The following is a 19,450-nucleotide window of genomic DNA, read 5'->3' as shown; positions in this document are numbered from 1 at the left end:
GTCATAGCGGTCCAGAGTTGCTTTCATAGTAGCATTGAATCCTTATATGGAACTGCCCTTAATGGTCTCTTGGGAGTCCCTTTTAAGTTATTACATATTGCTCCATTATGATGTAAACCAGTCTGTTGTGTCAGGGTGCATTTGTGTGGGTTTTATTACTTCTTTCCTGGATCACAGCTCTAAATTTAATTCATCAATATTGTCAAATATGCGCATATCAATGAAGAAAGGGTACCCAAGGTTCTATATTTGCATGTTGGCCTCTGATTGGCTGTTTGTTCTGGCGGGAGACTTGTTGCCATGTCAAATGGGGTTTGTTACTTTGCGAAACATATAAATAGTTACAGACACGCCACTTTCCCTCAGAGAGAAATTCCCTGCACAGTGATACCTCATCTTACGAATTTAATTGGTTCCAGGATGAGGTTTGTAAGGTGAAAAGTTTGTAAGATGAAACAATGTTTCCCATAGGAATCAATGGAAAAGCGATTAATGCGTGCAAGCCCAAAACTCACCCCTTTTGCCAGCCGAAGTGCCCGTTTTTGTGCTGCTGAGAGTCTCCTGAGGCTCCCCTCCATGGGAAACCCCACCTCCGGACTTCCGTGTTTTTATGATGCTGCAGGGAAATCCCAGCAGTACAAAAATGGGCGCTTTGCTGGCAACAGAAGTCTGGAGCCGGGGCATCCCAGTGGCGGCGGCTTGGGCTTGTAAGGTGAAAATAGTTTGGAAGAAGAGGCAAAAAATCTTAAACCCCGGGTTTGTATCTCGAAAAGTTTGTATGACGAGGGGTTTGTAAGATGAGGTATCACTGTATTTTTGACAGCTCTATTTCCTTTGCCTGTATACTACAGAAAAGTAAAGACTGCTAATTCACCAGTTTTGCTATCTTTAAGTACTTTTCAAATATAGCACCGCAAATGCTCCATTTTTAATAATAAATCCTATTGACACTGCTTAATGCAAATTGGGCCCAACCGAGTAACACTGTCCCCTATGTTGGCACATTACCTAACCTTTCACTGCTGTGTGCCTCTACAGCATAAATGTCTGGAAAGTAGTGGCCTTGTGTTTGAATTATTCAGAAGATTCCCCATGACCCAGAATCTATGCAAAGCTGCAAATATGGTACCAGTCTCTGCAGATATACACTCTGTATTAGCTGTATTAATAAATACTTTAATATAGAAATATAGAAACATAGAAGACTGACGGCAGAAAAAGATCTCATGGTCCATCTAGTCTGCCCTTATACTATTTCCTGTATTTTATCTTAGGATGGATCTATATTTATCCCAGGCATGTTTAAATTCAGTTATTGTGGATTTACCAGTCATATCTGCTGGAAATTTGTTCCAAGCATCTACTCCTCTTTCAGTAAAATAATATTTTTTCATGTTGCTTCTGATCTTTCCCCCAATTAACCTCAGATTATGCCCCCTTGTTCTTGTGTTTACTTTCCTATTAAAAATACTTCCCTCTTGAACTTTATTTAACCCTTTAACATATTTAAATGTTTCGATCATGTCCCCCCTTTCCCTTCTGTCCTCCAGGTTATACAGATTGAGTTCATTAAGTCTTTCCTGATAGGTTTTATGCTTAAGACCTTCCACCATTTTTGTAGCCCGTCTTTGGACCCATTCAATATGGTGTGTATGTGGGGATTTTTTGTTTATGTATAATATGGCTCTCAAAAAACAGAAGAAACTTATCCACTTCAGATGAGAAGTGGCTAAAATCTTCTAGCTTCCCAGGGATTAAATTTGATGTACCTTCTTGATGTGGGAATGTTAAGAATTATGCCTCTACTTGTCTAAAACAGCCTCTGGAAAGACAAAACATGTTTCCTTCAAGCAGCTTCCAGTTAAAAGCAATAATAACTGAAGCCATTTCTAGCACCCACACACAATTTGCCTTGTACCTTTTTCTTTTCTAATCAAAAAGCCACCTCCTGTATTTTACGCTCAAAATAAAATAGCCAGATGTAGACATCATGCTGCACAGCTGCATTAATTATTGTACTTTGAAATGCATCCAAGCAACCACTTTGCATGGCCCAAAAGGACCATGCTGCCGGGTTGCATGGATTATTGGCGCATGTGGAGACCAACTCACCGTCTGTTCCTTGTTGCCTGGAGGCTCCTCTGACTATAGGTGGCCTATAAATTTTTCAAACAAGGACAACAGAAAGCATCCCGTGCACTCTACAGTGTGTAAAATAAAAAGAGGAAGAAGGAAAAAAGGAAAGACACCCTTGAAGTGGTTGGGGGAAAGAGATAACATGTCAAAGGATAATGTCTTGGGGAGCATAAAAGATGGGAGAACTGAAAAGACCAAAAGTGATGGGAAGAGATGTATTTCATTATGAGGTCAAGTTAAGAAAGCAAGCAAGGGGAGTGTTTACTTCATATGCAATACTTTTCTTTCAGCATTTTCAGAAAATAATATTTCTTCCTCCCTGACTTCATACATGGAATTCATCATGGCATTGGCAGCAAACGACAATGTTTTTGTCTTGGAGACCTTTATGAATTATTTTAAGGAGTTCCATTCATTTAAACAACCGCACAATGTTCTCCCCTTTGTAAAACTACCACCACTGCTTCTGGGTTTAGTATTAAAAAAAGAAAGAAAAGAAACTGTGCTACCAAAGGCTGCCAACAATTGCTGCCAACCTGCTTTCCATTGAGGACCTGTATACTGCACGAGTCAAAAAGAGGGCGGGGAAAATATTTACTGACCCCTCACATCCTGGACACAAATTGTTTCAACTCCTACCCTCAAAACATCGCTACAGAGCACTGCACACCAAGACAACTAGACACAAGAACAGGTTTTTTTCTGAACGCCATCACTCTACTAAACAAATAATTCCCTCAACACTGTCAGACTTTCTACTAAATCTGCACTTCTATTCTACTAGTTTTTCTCATCATTCCTATCACCCATTTCCTTCCATGTTGACTGTATGACTGTAACTTGTTGCTTATATCCTAAGATTTTTAATAATATTGCTTCTTCATTGCTTATTTGACCCCTATGACAATCATTAAGTGTCGTACCAAATGATTCTTGACAAATGTATATTTTATTTTATGTACGCTGAGAGCATATGCACCAAGACAAATTCCTTGTGTGTCCAATCACACTTGGCCAATTTTTTTTTAAAAAAATATTCTATTTATACTGATTTATTGATACTGATTATCTACTATATAAAGTGTATGTACACATATGCATGCACAGCTCTTCTAATATTATACACATTCAACCTCATTTACTGCCATAGGAAAAACATACCCAGCGCCCAGAAGGGAAAAAAGGGGGGGGGGAAATCAAAATTTTGCTACCGGTACTGTGTATTTGACCATACCTGTAGGAGCCCATCACTGGACATCCCACAAAGAAATGATTGATACAGAAAAGCTCTTACGGTGGCGTATAAATTTTGGAACACTCTTTAGATCAGAGATCTGGCAGGGCCTTATCCTCTTAGTCTTCTAGAAAGCATTGAACAACTGGGTTTCCCCACAAGTGGGGGAACAGCAAGGCTGGAACCCTGTAGAATTGGTGTGGATGTGTGGGTGCAGGGTGGGTCCTTTGGGAGTTTAATTTTTTTTACTTGTTTGCTTGCAGTTTTTATTATTGTTTGTAAGCGGTGCCAAAAAATAGGCAGCTATACAAGTCTGATAAATAAATATATTTTATATTTAAAAAATACCCCAATTAAATTATCAACAACATACTAAAAATTGCACCTTTACTTAAAATGTTTTTAGTAGGTCTATCTACTTTGAAATGTTTTCAAAGGTCTACCCAACAAGCAAATTTTGTATTTCTCTGTCTATCTCTTTATCCATCCATCCATCTATTAGATTTAGATAAATATATGAATATCTTCTCCCATAAACAGAAAAGCAAATACTGTACACTTTATTTATTTACTGCTTGGCTACGTTAATCTGCAGCAGGAAAAAAAAACATATTTAATTGTACTCTTAAGGTTAATGTTAGAATGATCTGATGCCATTCTCCCCCACATATAGAGGAGAAACAGAAATTGAGCAATTCTATGGCAACTTGTATTACTTTGTTTTCACAGAGCACACACACAAACACAAACACACATGGGAAGCATACTAATTATAGAAGTTTGAAGCAAAGCAGTATCTGGAATAATAGAAAATAATGTACAAAATGAAGCAGACTAATAGAATTTTGCTGAGACAAATTCATGATTACAGGAAATGCTTTCTTCCAACAGCCTGTAAATTAATTTAGATCTGGAACTACAAAATGAGCAACTCCAAAAATCAAACTGACTATATATTCTATTAGCAAAGATGGTCAGGTAACCCAAAACCTAATCTCAGATCACAAATTTCAGCTGAAGAAAACAAATTATTAATAGTGATAGGCGAACTGAACCCGCACAATTCTGGTCCGTACCGAACATGAAATTTTTTCAAACTTCGGGCAAAGTTCGGGGTTGTGTTTGGCGTTCGGAGCTTTGACGTCACCGGCAGGTTGCTAAGGACGCCAAGGTGATCACTTCCTGGATTCCATGGAATCCAGGAAGTGATCACCTTGGCGTCCTTAGCAACCTGCCGGTGACGTCAAAGCTCCGCCCCGGAATCTCTTTGTGGGAGGGATTCCCCAGCTCCTTCAAAGGGAGGTCTTCATGTAAAAATAAACATTGTTATTTTTACGAAAAGGGATGCTGCAGCGGCGCTGCAAGCAAAGGGCAGTCCTTTCATGTAAAAATAAACATTAAAAGCAGCAGAAGAACAGCAAAGGCGACAGAGACCTAGAAAAATTGTTCTGGTAAACAATGCCCATGAAGAGACAAGCAGTGACAGTGAAAACAGGCCCATTCAATTTATCCATAATGTAACATGTTCTGATGTGTAAGCTGCCCATTGACAACGCTCTGTACTCCTTAGTTGAATCACATGCCCTGAAGTATCTCTAACTGGCAAGTGTTTTTTTTTCTTTTTTGCTTCCAATCACTTCTGCTTGTGCTGAGTTTAAATTTGGAGTGCTATTTGTTATATATTCAGAGTACAGCAAGTAATAAACTAGGGGGAATAAAGCTAAAGATTTACAGAGATATAAAATGCCTTTGAAATTAAACCCTGAGGGGTACCTACTCAAACTGCAGCCCATAGTGGGCTGAGTGCTTTTAATGCCCTCGGAATGCATGAATAGGGAAGAAAAATGGATAGTGTGTGAACGAAAGTCCTGAAATACTCTGCAGAAGAGACAAAAGAAACTGCTTTAATGCGTCAAACTGTCCAAATATGATTATAAAATAGGGAACAAAAGTGTACTGAGATCAACACAGGAAGGAGCAATTTGATGTATTGGTTAACCCCCATAAAGTCCTTCCTGCTCGGGTCTGGCCATCTCCAGGATACCCTCTACATGGGGCTACCTTTGAAAAGTGTTCGGAAACTTCAGATCATGCAGAATGCAGCTGCAAGAGCAATCATGGGCTTCCCCAGGTATGCCCATGTTTCACCAACACTCCACAGTCTGCATTGGTTGCCAATCAGTTTCCGGTCACAATTCAAAGTGTTGGTTATGACCTATAAAGCCTTTCATGGCATCGGACCAGAATATCTCCGAAACCACCTTCTGCTGCACGAATCCCAGCGACCGGTTAGATCCCACAGAGTTGGCCTTCTCCGGGTCCCATCAATGAAACAATGTCATCTGGCGGGACCCAGGGGAAGAGCCTTCTCTGTGGCGGCCCCGACCCTCTGGAATCAACTCCCCCCAGAGATTAGGATTGCCCCCACCCTCCTTGCCTTTTGCAAACTCCTTAAAACCCACCTCTGTCGTCAGGCTTGGGGAAATTGATTCCTCTGGACCGTTTCCGTTTTATGCATGATCTGTATGAGATGTATGACTGCTTTTTATATTAAGGGTTTTTAAATTGTTTTAATCATTGGAGTTGTAGTGTTTTGTTGTTGTGAGCCACTCTGAGTCTCCGGAGAGGGGCAGCATACAAATCTAATAAATAATAATAACTTTATTCCAAATAAAATCAGCTTTCTCTTGCTTGTTGAGTCCGCACATTCTTGCTGCTTCCAAAGGAGTAGATGTAGAAACAAGGAAGTCTCCCACCAGATAGAGCTGATGGCTGGGGGGATTCTAGGGGTTGAATCTGCCAGACCTAAAGTTGCCAAGGTTGGAGACCCCTGAGATAGAGGAACCATAATTTCACTTTTGATTTATAGGAAGTTTCCCAAAACTCATTGTATTGAATTTGCATCTGGAGAAAGAGGTAAAAATGGGCAAGCTAACTAAGCAATCATGCTTCTTTTGAAGATAAAGGTAGTTCTCCACTCACAACCACTCATCTTCTGACTGTTCGAAGTTACAACATCACTGGAAAAAAAATGACTTATGTTTTCACACTTTACAACAATTGCAGCATCCCCACATTCACGTAAACAAAATTCAGATCAAATTGGTGACAGGCCAGTGAAGGGCTGCAATTTTTTTTACTACCACACTGCGGGCATGGCTTATTTTATGGGTGTGGCTGGCTGGCCATGTGACCAGGTGGGAGTGGCTTGACGAACATGTGACTGGGGGTGGCTTAAAGGTCATGTGACTAGCTTAAAGGTGGCAAACTTGACGTCACTCAAGTCAAGGGTTTGGGTTAGGGTGCCTGGCCTCTCCTCGCCTCAAAGAGATACAATTTCCCTATGTGTTTACTATTACTGAACATCCAAAATATACTATTTAATTCTATGTATATATGCCATGTGTGTACATACATATTGCACACAGGCACACAAAATATACATTATCTACTATATAAACTGTACGTGGTATGTACACACACACACACATACACATAAACACACATGCCCATGCACAGCTCTTCTAAAATTACACCCATTCAACCTCATTTACTGTGATAGGAAAAACATGCCCAGAAAGGGGAAAAAATTCAAAATTCAAACTACTGGTTCTGCATACCTGACTGTACCTGTAGGAGCCCATCACTGCGACAGGAATGAATTTATGACACTTGCAATTTCTTGGGATCATGTGGAAACTGGATTCATTTAACAACTGTGTTGCTAAGTTAAAAAATTCACTTAACAACTCTGGCAAGAAAAGTCATAAAAGATATCAAAATTCACTAAACAACTGTCTTGCTTATCTACAAAATTTGGGGGTCAGTTGTCATCCTAAGGTGAAGACTACCTGTACTGCATAAAGCAGTGCTTCCCAAACCTTAATAAATTAACCAAAAGTGGATAAAGGTACTTTTTGGAAGGAAATAATGACACACAAGCCTATTAACCAATGACAACTGGGAGATTTAAATGGACTTAGTGTTTTTCCTACATTGGGTAAAATGAACCTTCAGATAAATGGTTTGTGGTAATGAGAAATTTGGGAAGCACTAGTAGAAGGTGACATGATTTTTAATGGCTACAACATGATTTATGAGGCTTCTGTTTATACATTGCTTTTATGTTAATTCTATCTTCTGATAATTACTATGATGTTGGGCATAACGTGTTGCTGCTTCTCCCTGCCATTTAGAATCTGTTCTGTCTGGGTGCCCCCAGACTTCAACACCAACTGGAAAAAGCAGCCAGACACGCTGGTAAAAGCAAAAGCACTTTATAGTTTGAAAAATAAACACAGAGAAAAACCTGTTCTTCCCAACAGGCAGGCTATGAGGCTTCACAGCAAAGTCCTGACGGCTAGACAATACAGCAGACTTCTTGCTGGCACACCCACCACTGTAGAGAATAAGACCCACACCTTTCCCCCCCAAGGTTTCAGTATTCAAAGTCACAAACCAGAATTCCAAGACACCAAAGATCACAGCCAGGTCCCAGGACTCCCAAAGATAATACTCCACAAGCCAGGAAGGGTGGGTCTGCCTTTTCAGCCTTTCCAGAGAGCACCACACCCAAACCCAGCTGTTGCCTCTTTAGTGCTGAAAGTACCTGGCTAATTGTCCCCTTCGTTGTGTTGCTCTTCTCTGCCGGAGATCGATGATTGCTTGTGCATTTTCATCTAAGGAATCCAGGCTGCTTGATGGGGAGAGCTCCCCCTCGGGGGACTCTGGCTGTCCTCCCTCTCCCTCAGCCTGAGATTCCTCCTCCCCGTCTGCCTGAACCTCCTGTTCCTCATCCTCCCCCTCTGAGCAGGAAGCCGGCAGAGGATCAGCCGTTCCCTGAGGGGCCTCAGACGGAATCACAACAGAATCAGAGGACTGAAATAGCATAAAAATATTTGTAATGAATAGGCCCAATCTGTGTGCCATTAGATTGTGCAGTGGAAATTTACTTGTATAACGCTAGATCCTGTTAATAATAACCTTACCATATGCAAAAAACAAATCTCTAACCAGAATGTGTTGTACATACTCCTGATCAGTTGGAGGATGATGAAGATAATGAGGATTCAGATTCAGATAGTGTTTATGAAGTAGTGGGGGGCCTGAGGTTACAGGTAGTAGAACAGGTGGGAGGCCAGCCACAGGATGGGGCTATGAGTTCAGGATCTAGTGAGGGAGAATCAGATGCTTGCTGGGTTAACCCTAAATTCCGAAGGGTCCAGAAATGTACAGAGCAGAGGTCTGGAAGAAGATATTAAGGAGAGGAATGGGTTAAATATTGTTGTGATGTATTTGGCACATCAGGGGGCTAGTGGAGAAGAAGGGTGGAGTTTCAACGTTGCCGAAAAGAATAATGGATGTGTTTTCGCCACGCTAAAGTAAGCCAAAGTATTTTGTATTGTATTTAGTCAGTGCTGCTGTTTTTTCAAAGTTATGTGGTTAGGAAAATAAATCTTGTTTAAGTGAAGCAGGAAAAGGAATGTGAAAAATGCAGCTAAAAGAAAGATAACGGACCGAGTGCTGTATGGAATGTGATTGAAGTACAGGAGAGCAGAGAAATAAACAGAGTTGCTTTATTCATGAAATGATGCATTTAATAAGAGTTATTTGTAATTACTAAATTTCTACCAGAAACCAGAACAGAATGCACATATGATATGCTGCACAGATAGCACTTTTATGTCAAACTACTTTCAAATAGCTACATTTCTCATATATAACATATATTTCCTGCTTTTCAGGTCAGTCATAGTACCCAGATCTTCAGCAAGTCAAAGGCTTCAGCAGTAGAGACTTGGTCTAGCCAGTTTTACATTGAGTTTCAGCAGTACTACAAAAAAATCCCCCAACATTTTTGGCAATATTTTGATCTACTTTCAAACCACTTTTCTTGATTATCATCTTCTGCTACATTTCTGCTTTATTTTATTTGATCTTCAAGTCTTTTTAAATGGATGAAAATGGATTACCCGGAGCCCAAGGCTATTTTTTTTCCCAACATTGTGATCTCAGCTTACGTGGCTCGTGGCCAGTTCATTATTTTACTCATCAGTTTATTTTCAGCTTTCCTGTTTTCTTCCATGGCATATTTTCCTTTAAATCTCCCTGTTTCCCTTAGTTCTGGCTTCCCTAGGTTTGAATTTCTCCTGCTTCTTTCTTCTAGAAATGCTTCAAAATATTTTATTTCCTTCTAGCATCTAGTCTGCTTCTCCATCAAACAGTAAGAGACACTAGTACATAGAAGGCTTCATAATAAAATGGAGGTTCGTTCAGTCTATTCATTGGTTGGCCAATACTTATGTTGATGATAATCAGTAATATGCTATTTTTAAGTAATGTACTTGTAACTATATATCCAACACAGGTTTAAAATGTTTCTGTTAAGGATTATATAACTTAATTATAGAACTATTATTTTGTCTTTCCAATAAATTTGTTAGAATAAACTTTGAAAAAATGATTACTAACAATTCTAAATAGTCTTAAAATGTTTAAGTTATTTTGAGCCAAAGAAGTTTCACAGGATTATTTTGTGTATGTTTAAAATTATTCTGAAATCCATACTTTGGCATGTACCGTGGTACCAATTAAATAAACAGTGCAGAAACCACATTAATTTGTCCATTGATTTCATAGGTTAAGTCCATAAATGACTGTGTAGAACTTCAACCAAAATACTTTATATTATTTGAAATACAGAAATTATAAAGTAACTCTCATGGTTCTTCCAAACGGGAACTTTTTTGTATAGAATTTGAAAAGCCAATCTCCGTTTTTCTAATTACTGAACTTCAGTTCTTTAGTCTCACCCTGAGAGTCTTAGAAAAATGAAGATTACGATTAAGCTTTAAAAAATAACCACAACAATGTTCTAACAGTGTTCAACCTGGTCAATCACAATCAGACTGGATAATATTATTACCTTTCAATTCTTCTATGTTCTGGTCCTCCATAAAGTATTATGCTAATTGGAAGCCAGGTAACCAATGATCAAACTTGTTTTAATGAGAGCATATATACATATGTCCTTTTCACAGCTAATATAACATTCTTTGATCTCCAATAACATCAATTCATGTGCCTGTAGATATTTTGTAGTACAGTGCACTCAAATTATTATTATTATTATTATTATTATTATTATTATTATTATTATTATTATTAATTAGATTTGTATACCGCCCCTCTCTGAAGACTCGGGGCTGCAGCCCAATTCTAGAGTTATTTAAATTCTTTTTTTTCTCATTAATCTACACTCTGTACACTCCATAATGACAAAGTGAAAACAGAATTTTAGAAATGTCTGAAAATTTATTAAAATGAAAAAACTAAAATATCACATTCGCATTCATACCCTTTGCAACAACCATTTCCCATTTCTCTGGATCATTGCAAACATGTTTTTATACCTTGGAATTCACCTGTGGTAAATTAAATTGATTGTACATGATTTGGAAAGCCACACACCTCTCTATAGAAGGCCTCACAGGTGAAATACATACTGTAGCAGAGCAAACTGCAGAATTGCAGAAAAAACAATGGCTGCCAACCTGCCTTCCGTTGAGGACCTGTATACTGCACAAGTCAAAAAGAGGGCTGTGAAAATATTTACTGACCCCTCGCATTCTGGACATAAACTGTTTCAACTCCTACCCTCAAAATGTCACTGCAGAGCACTGCACACCAAGAAAGCTAGACACAAGAACAGTTTTCCCCTGAACGCCATCACTCTGCTAAACAAATAATTCCCTCAACACTGTCAAACTATTTACTAAGTCTGCATTACTATTACTACTAGTTTTTTCTCATCATTCCTATCACCCATTTCCTCCCACTTATGACTGTCGCTTGTATCCTTAAGATTTTTATTAATATTGATTGTTTCTTCATTGCTTATTTGACCCCCTATGACAATCATTAAGTGTTGTACCTCAGGATTCTTGACAAATATATCTTTTTTAAAATTTACACTGAGAGCATATGCACCAAAGACAAATTCCTTGTGTGTGCAATCACACTTGGCCAATAAAGAATTCTATTCTATTCTATTCCATTCCATTCCGTTCCGTTCCATTCCATTCCATTCTAAAAGCCACTCAAACAACCTGCTTACATAGCTCAGAGACAGAATTATTGAAAGGCACAGATACTTCACCAGAAGAGCCCTTCACTCCTCCACTCGAAACAGAATACCCTATGAAAGCAGACTATCAATCCTTGGTCTTCAAAGCTTAGAACTACGATGCCCAAAACATGATCTAAGTATTGCCCACAAGATCATATGCTGCAACGTTCTACCTGTCAATGACTACTTCAGCTTCAATTGCAACAACACAAGAGCACACAACAAATTCAAACTTAATATTAACCGCTCAAAGCATGGAACTCATTACCTGACTCAGTAGTTTCAACCCCTAACCCCCAACATTTTTCCCTTAGACTATCCACGATTGACCTCTCCAGGTTCCTTAGAGGTCAGTAAGGAGCGTGCATAAGTGCACCAGTGTGCCTTCCGTCCCCTGTCCAATTGTCTCTCCTTATCTCATTTATCTTTTCTTCCTTTCAAATTTGTCTACCTATACTTTTATATCTTTTCTTCTATTCGTTTCTTTAGTTATATTACTACATATCTATTTTCTTCAATGTGTATTATGTATTGGACTAACTAACTAACTAACTAACTAACTAAATAAATAAATAAATAAATAAATAAATAAAATAAACAGATCTGGGGAAGGCTACAATAAAAATTCTTGCTGTGCTGAAGTTTCCTAAGAGCATAGTGGCCTCCATAATTTTCAAATGGAAGAGGTTTGACACAACCAAAACTCTTCCAAGAGCTTATTGCCCAGTCAAACTGGGCAACTGGGGGTAGGGTAAGGGCCTTAATAAGAGAAGTGATCAAGAACATGATGGTCACCTTGACTGAGCTCCAGAGATCCTATATGGACAGAGTTCCAGAAGGACAACCATCACTGAAGCCCTCCACCAATCTGGGCTTTATGGCAGAGTGGCTAGATGGAAGCCTCTCCTCAATGCAAAACACATGAAAGTCTGTTTGAACTTTGCAAAAGGTCTATCAGACAGTGAGGAACAAGATTCTCTAGTCCAGGGATCTCAAACTCACGGCCCGCAGGCCAACTGCAGCCCTCTGGACAATAGTTTGTGGTCCCCACCTCAATATCAAAGTTTAATGTTAGTGAGGTCCAAGTTTGATACAAATGGCACTTTTCAGTGTTGCGTGTGGAGCTGAATGAGGTTTCTTCAGTCTTCTATATCTGCTGCATTACCATTACCATTACCATTACCATTACCATTACCATTACCATTACCATTACCATTACCATTACCATTATCATTTTATTTATTTATTACTGATTTATTTATTTATTTCTTATGAATTTGTTAATTTATTTTTGTATTTGTATTTGTATTTATTAGATTTGTATGCCGCCCCTCTCCGAAGACTCGGAGTATAAATTCTATAAGCCTAAGGGGAAGGGAAATTTCAATTCCCCCATGCCTGACGACAGAGGTGGGTTTTAAGGAGCTTGTGAAAGGCAAGGAAGGTGGGGGCAACTCTGATATCTGGGGGGAGCTGGTTCCAGAGGGTCGGGGCCACCAAAGAGAAGGCTCTTTTCCTGGGTCCCGCTAAATGACATTGCTTAGTCGACGGGACCCGGAGAAGGCCAACTCTGTGGGACCTAACTGGTTGCTGGGATTCGTGCGGCAGAAGGTGGTCCCGGAGATATTCTGGTCCAATGCCATGAAGGGCTTTATAGGTCATAACCAACACTTTGAATTGTGACCGGAAATTTTATTTTTTCACACAAAATAAGATGAAAAAATAAAGACATTCGATAACAATGGAATGTTTTTGTAAGAGCTTTTCTTATGGAAAACCTGATGCGGCCCAGCCTCACCCAGACTCTACCTCCAGCGGCCCTCGGGTAAATTGAGTTTGAGACCTCAGCTCTAGTCAGATGAAACCAAGATTGAACTGTTTGGCCTCAATTCTAACATCATGTCTGGAAGAAACCAAGCACAGCTCACACCTGCCCAATATCCCAATAGTGAAGCATGGTGTCGGCAGCATCACGCTGTAGGGCTGTTTTTCAGCAGCAGGGACCGGGAGACTGTTCAGGGTTGAGTGGAAGCTGAATGGAGCAAAGTACAGGGATATTCTTAATGAAAAACTATTCCACAGTGCTCAGGACCTCAGAGTAGGCCGAAGGTTCGCTTTCCTACTGTTCTGTCGGGCTCTCTGGTAGACTCCTCCCAAAAATTCACAGGTACAAATTTCAGACACACACACACATTTGAAAATTCAAAACAATGTTCTTTATAATGAAAATTCACTTAAACCAAGGCCTCTTTTGGTATAGCAAAGAGCACTCGTCTCCAAACAAACTGGTAATTTGTACAAGTCCCTTATCAGTTCTGTGATACTTAGCTTGCAGCTGTGAGGCAATTCACAGTCCTTCTTCTTTCACAAAGTGAAACACACTTTGCTCTGGTTTAGTTTCAAAGCGGGGGGAAATCAGCACACAAAATGTCAAAGTCAGTAAAGCAGTCACAAAACACAACGATCAGATAATCCTCCACAATGGCCAAACCCACAGGCTGCTATTTATAGCAGCCTCACTAATTACCACAGCCCTACCCAACCACAGGTGGCCTCATTTTCTTTGATAATAATCTCTCAGTTGTTGTTGCCTATGCATCGCTCTCCGCATGCCTGGCTGTATCATTAACTCTTGTTCTGAATCCAAGGAGGATCTAGATCATTGATCTCCTTCTGAGCTGTCTGCCACACTCTCCTCCTCCCTGTCACTCATGTCTTCTTGGTCAGAGGAGCCTTCATCAGCAGATTCCACCGGGGGCAAAACAGGCCTGCAGCAAGTGGATGTCTCCCCCACATCTACAGTCCTTGGGGCAGGAGCTGGGCCAGAGCTAACCACAATACCTACATGACAACAATCCTAAGCACACAGCCCAGACAACACAAGTGTGGCTTAGGGACACCTCTATGAATGTCCTAAGTGTGGTCACTATGGACACCTCTATGAATGTCCTAGTAGTGGCCAGAGCCCTAACTTGAACCCTCTTGAACATCTCTACAGGGACCTAAAAATGGCTGTCCACTAACCATCCAACCCGACCGAGCTTGAGAGAATTTGCAAAAAAGAATGACAGAAAATTCCCCAATCCAGATGTGAAAAGCTTACTTAATCATACCGAAAAAGACTTGAGATTGAAATTGCTGCTAAAGGTGTTTCAGCAAAGTACTGAAGGAAAGGTCTGAATACTGATGCCAATAAGCTATTTCAGTTCTTTAAAAAAAATAAAAATAAATTTATAGCCATTTCTGCAATTATGTTTTTACTTTGTCATTGTGGGATACTGAGTGTAGATTAATAAGGGGGGAAAATGAATTTCAACATCTGTAGACTCAGGCTGCAGTATAACAAAATTGACAAAAGTGAAAGGGGCCTGAATACTTTCTGAATGTGTTGTATATACCACCAAAATCATTTGTGTGTTTAGTTATTTCACATATTTTAAGTTAAGTACAATGGTAATTAATCCTAATATTATATAGGGTACTCATGTCTGTTATGAAAAAAAATATATTTGTAAATGAAAAATGAAACCTAAATTATTAATAAAATATATTAAAATATCAATAGATCCTCCTATACATCCCTCCCGAAAGAATAAAACTTGGCTTCAATTATGTATACTCATCTCAAGTTAGGCCAGAAATTTAAAACACACAGAGACAAATAGATCATGAAAAGAAATGAATGTAACTGTGTTCAAATCACTCAGCTCCACACTGTATATCCTATAATAGAAAAGTCTGATCAATTTGAGGAATTTTAATCCTTAAATAGGCAATGTCCATTGTTGGAAATTCCTGAGTTTATAAAATGGCAAACGGTAATCTAATCTCATTAAGATCAGTGAAAAGATTTGGCATGGTCAAGGATAGGCTGAAGGTAGCGTTTTCATGATTAGATAAAAGAAAGCAACATCCAGGCAGATGTTCAAACAGGGTTTGAAGTAGGGTGGGTGGGTGTTGAAATGACAAATCTGTAATCAATAAGCACCATAGGTGCCATTTTCAGGTTTGAGATGCAGGCCTTTGCAAGTGTCAGTCAATTTTTGCCAAAAGTATCTCTGCATCATCTACAGCTTGGAGATCAAACGAAATGGAGACTTAGTACTCTATTTATGTACTAAGTGCTCTATTTATGCGCTTAGTACTCTTAAACCTCATCACTCCATCTGTCATTCTGATCTGTGTACCATCTACATTTCAGAATTTTTATCGTAACTCCATTACATGTTTTCTTTGGCCTGGACTTGAGGTGCTTAGAACATACGAAATCAAAACGTACTCAGACGGCCTTAAATTCTATTACATGCTTAAATGTATGTAAACTCTCATCCACTTCACTCTAGTAAACTGTTGGGTGACTCTGTCACCCCCAAAGTAGTTGCCACTTAAAACAGTGAGAAGTTTTGTTCTGCTTCCTGGGGTGGTGTCCACCAGCTGCCCACAAGACAGATAGCAGTGGCCCTAGGCACCCTCTTTCAAGTGGAAGTTGTTTTGCTCCTAAGCAATTGTGGGAACTGGGCATGGATAGCCTAGAAAAAAGGAGGGCCAGAGGGGACATGATAGCAGTATACAGGTATATGAGGGGTTGCCACAGAGAAGAGGGGGTCATTCTATTCTCCAGGGCACTAGAGGGTCGGACGAGGAACAACAGCTGGAAGCTGACCAAGGAGAGATTCAACCTGGAAATAAGGAAGAACTTCCTGATAGTCAGAGCAATCAACCAGTGGAACAGCCTGCCTGCGGAGGTTGTGAACTCCCCAACTCTGGACACTTTCAAGAGGAGATTGGACTGCCATTTGGCTGGGGTGCTATAGGATTTCCTGCTCAGGCAGGGGGTTGGACTTGATGACCTGCATGGCCCCTTTCAACTCTAACAATAATTCATTAATCTGGAAAAAAAAATCAGACAACTAGGTGAAAAATCCAGACCACCACTAGATGACACCAGAGAGTTAAGGCTGTCTCTGTTTCTTTGCTGCCATCTGCTGTTGTCCCTAGTCAAATTGCCCCGGAGAGCTGCAATGCAACCTACCTCCTGTCCTGCTCCCACCCATTGTCTTGACTTAGCAAATATCAGGTTCCAAGGTGGCTATGTGGTGGGCCTGTAGCAGATAATAGACAGGCTGGGTGGCTTCAAAGCCTGAAGGCCCAACCGGCTCACCCTATTCTGTACTGCAGGCCCAAGGTGGCTGTCTTGACTTCTTGTACTTTTGCCTATAAGCACCATAACCTATGGCTACAACTGCTGCCCATGCAAGCCATGATTGCAACCTCCAGACTTCTGAACCCCAAACCTTATACAAGCAGATAAATATCAAAAGGCTCTTCCTGTAACCGATTTCCACCAAGTATTTGAAGGGCATACAATGAAATAAGGATAAATTAAATTAAATTAAACAAAATAATAAATCGAATTCCATTACATAAAATGAAATCTTTCCTCTGAAAAGATTGCAGAACATCTGCTCAGAAGGATACTTGACATTCTATCTCTTCTCTACCCTTATTTTTTTAAAGTGACAATATTCTCTCAAGCATCAATTTGGACTGGGGGAAAGTGGTGGTGGTGGGGGGTGAGCGATCAGACCAAAGCAAATAATTTCAATCTTTCTGGACAACTACTTCTCTCTTTCCTTGAGCTGAGGCGATTTTTACAGGCCACAGACTCCTGAATTTTATTTTCCATCCTGCAAATAAAAAGCTCCATGAATAATAATAATAATAATAATAATAATAATAATAATAATAATAAAAAAATACTCAAATGCACCAAAAGAACTGACAATTTGAGCACCGCAAAGGGTATCCTGAAAGACAACTATCGTCATAATCCAAAGATGGGCTTTTTTAAAAAAATAAAAAAATAAATCCTCATATAACTGAGACTAAATGACAGAACCTCCAGCATCCTCATTATCTGCTCTGCAAATGCTGCCTTTAAGAAACAGCATCGGAAACACCAAGCCCGAAGCAGCCAAAGGACCTACCTTCCATCATGGTGGCAGAATTGCATTCCTCAGTTTCCACAGAGGCTGAAAAAAACACGGGAAATTATGACTCCAGTTGAGCAGATGCTTCATGTAAACTCTCAGTGCCGGGATCTCAGATGTATCGCTGGTGAAGCTGTCAGAGGAAGGGAGGGAGGGAGGGGGGGAAAAGGAAGGGAGGGAGAGAGGGAGGGGGGAAAGGAAAAGAAATGTGAGGAATGAAAACAGAAGGAGAGTGGGCTAAGGCAAAAGGCAGGCCATGGATGCTGCTGTGACTGTATCACCTACAGAACCACAGAAAGATGCTGAGAGAGAGAGAGAGAGTGCGCGAGAACGGGAGAGAGAGAGCAGAGAGGAGAGAAAGGGAGGGAGGGAGGGGTGGTGGAGGGAGCCAGCTTAGCTCACACACTTGCTGCTAGCATCTCAACCAATCCCTCCAGCTTTCTCACTCGTCACATGGTCCCTTGCTTGCATCCCCTGACACAATACCCCTGGAGAACACAGGAACCAATTTTTTCTCCCCTCTCTTTGCCTGCCTCCCTTTCAACATGCATATGCCCAGCCCCTCTAGATCTGTCTGTCGTGATGCGTTTCCCATCTCTATCATCTTGTACCAGCTTCTGGAGCAGCAGCACGTTTGATCAACCAGAACCTTCCAGGAAAGTGTGTGTGTGTGTGTGTGAGAGAGAGAGAGAGAAATCAATGGAATTTTTTTTTAAAAAAAAGCAGCTAGCAAAAAACCAGCCTGAGAATGATAGACTGCAATGCAATCATCAGGCTTGGAAAAAGCCAAGATGTCAGGTTCTCACAACACACAGAGGAGCTGTAAATGTGGTCTCAGATTTATGTGTTAGCTGATGAGCTCCTCCCTCCCTCCCTGTCAATCTCTCTCCTCCCCCCCCCCCCAAAAAAAAAAACCATTCAGGAGAAAAATCAATTCATATGACGTGACATCCCAGTTGTCCCCAGGAGGTGGATGCAGGGAGGGAATTTCATCGAGGCCATCTTCCACGGGGAATCTTGAAATTCATTTCACTCCTAGTACATCCGTGGCAAAGGGCAGGGAATTGCCACAGGGGGGGGGGAATGAAACAAAAGGCCCAGAAGAAGGATTTTTCACACCGAGAGCATACGTTCCTCTGCAATGTCAGTGTAGTAGAGGAACAAGCCACCCCTAATAAACTCACTCTTCATTCTCTACTCAAAAATGGCTTATAAAAACAAAAAACCTTGGATTTCCAGCTAAGCTTTTTACGACCACCAGCTCTTATCCTGCAAAGAGCCACTACAGCCTCCTCTAATTTGGAAAAAATTGGCACATACAAGGGAACAACAAACAGGTGATTGTTTTCCTACTGACAAGCCAAACTGTTTTCAATTAGGGAGGAGAGGGGAAGGGAGAGATGCAGAGCTGCTTCTAAGCATCTCTAGTTTCTCTTTTACCTTCTTTCCATGACATCCATATTTAATCAAGCCCGATAGCATTTCTCTAACCGCTGCTGTTTCACCCCCACCCCTCTATGGAAATTTTTGGATAGAGCCGGAGCACTGTTAGCCTGGGCAGTGGCTAGAAGAAGTTAATGTTTGGTTCAGAGAGATTTTGATTGAGATGCTCAAACTGATTCGGAAAAGCAAACAGCTTCCAGATGACACCAGGATTAGAAGGATTGGGTGAAGCTGACAGGCAAATAATGCTTTTTCCACTCATTTAACTGTATACATTTTGTTAGAGGATCTAGCACACCAAATCCTACATGTTTCCAATGACCTGTCTTGCACAAAAGGTTTTGAGGTCTTTTTTATTTTTATTTTGCTCTTAATCTGTAGATATCTTTAAATAACACAAAGCCCAAGCAAATCGTTTCATTGGGGTTTGAAAATTCAGGTGCAAGGAATTTGAACTTGCAAATTCTCATTTAGGGGAAGATTTGACAACTGAAAGAATTTGAGATGCACTTTATATTT

General features: G+C 40.3%; 1 protein-coding gene across 20 annotated transcripts in view; it reads right to left on the bottom strand.

The window, feature by feature from the left end:
- The window catches only part of SGIP1 (SH3GL interacting endocytic adaptor 1), a 161,951-nt gene extending 142,946 nt beyond the window's left edge, over nt 1-19,005 (bottom strand). For 12 of the 20 annotated variants that reach the window (XM_070746100.1, XM_070746102.1, XM_070746106.1 and 9 more), the window contains exons 1-2: nt 17,935-18,049; nt 17,486-17,530 (exon numbers count right to left, since the gene is read on the bottom strand). In XM_070746100.1, coding sequence (XP_070602201.1) covers nt 17,486-17,530; nt 17,935-17,959 — 70 coding nt within the window. In that variant the 5' untranslated portion in view covers nt 17,960-18,049. The other 8 variants (XM_070746094.1, XM_070746112.1, XM_070746109.1 and 5 more) reach the window with 8 other exon arrangements.
- Between the last annotated feature and the right edge of the window lie 445 nt (nt 19,006-19,450).

This window comes from Erythrolamprus reginae, chromosome 3 (assembly GCF_031021105.1).
Source record: "Erythrolamprus reginae isolate rEryReg1 chromosome 3, rEryReg1.hap1, whole genome shotgun sequence".
Taxonomy (NCBI): Eukaryota; Metazoa; Chordata; class Lepidosauria; order Squamata; family Dipsadidae; genus Erythrolamprus; species Erythrolamprus reginae.
The sequence above is the reverse complement of the archived record's forward strand: the minus strand, read 5'-3'. Positions and strand labels throughout refer to the sequence as shown.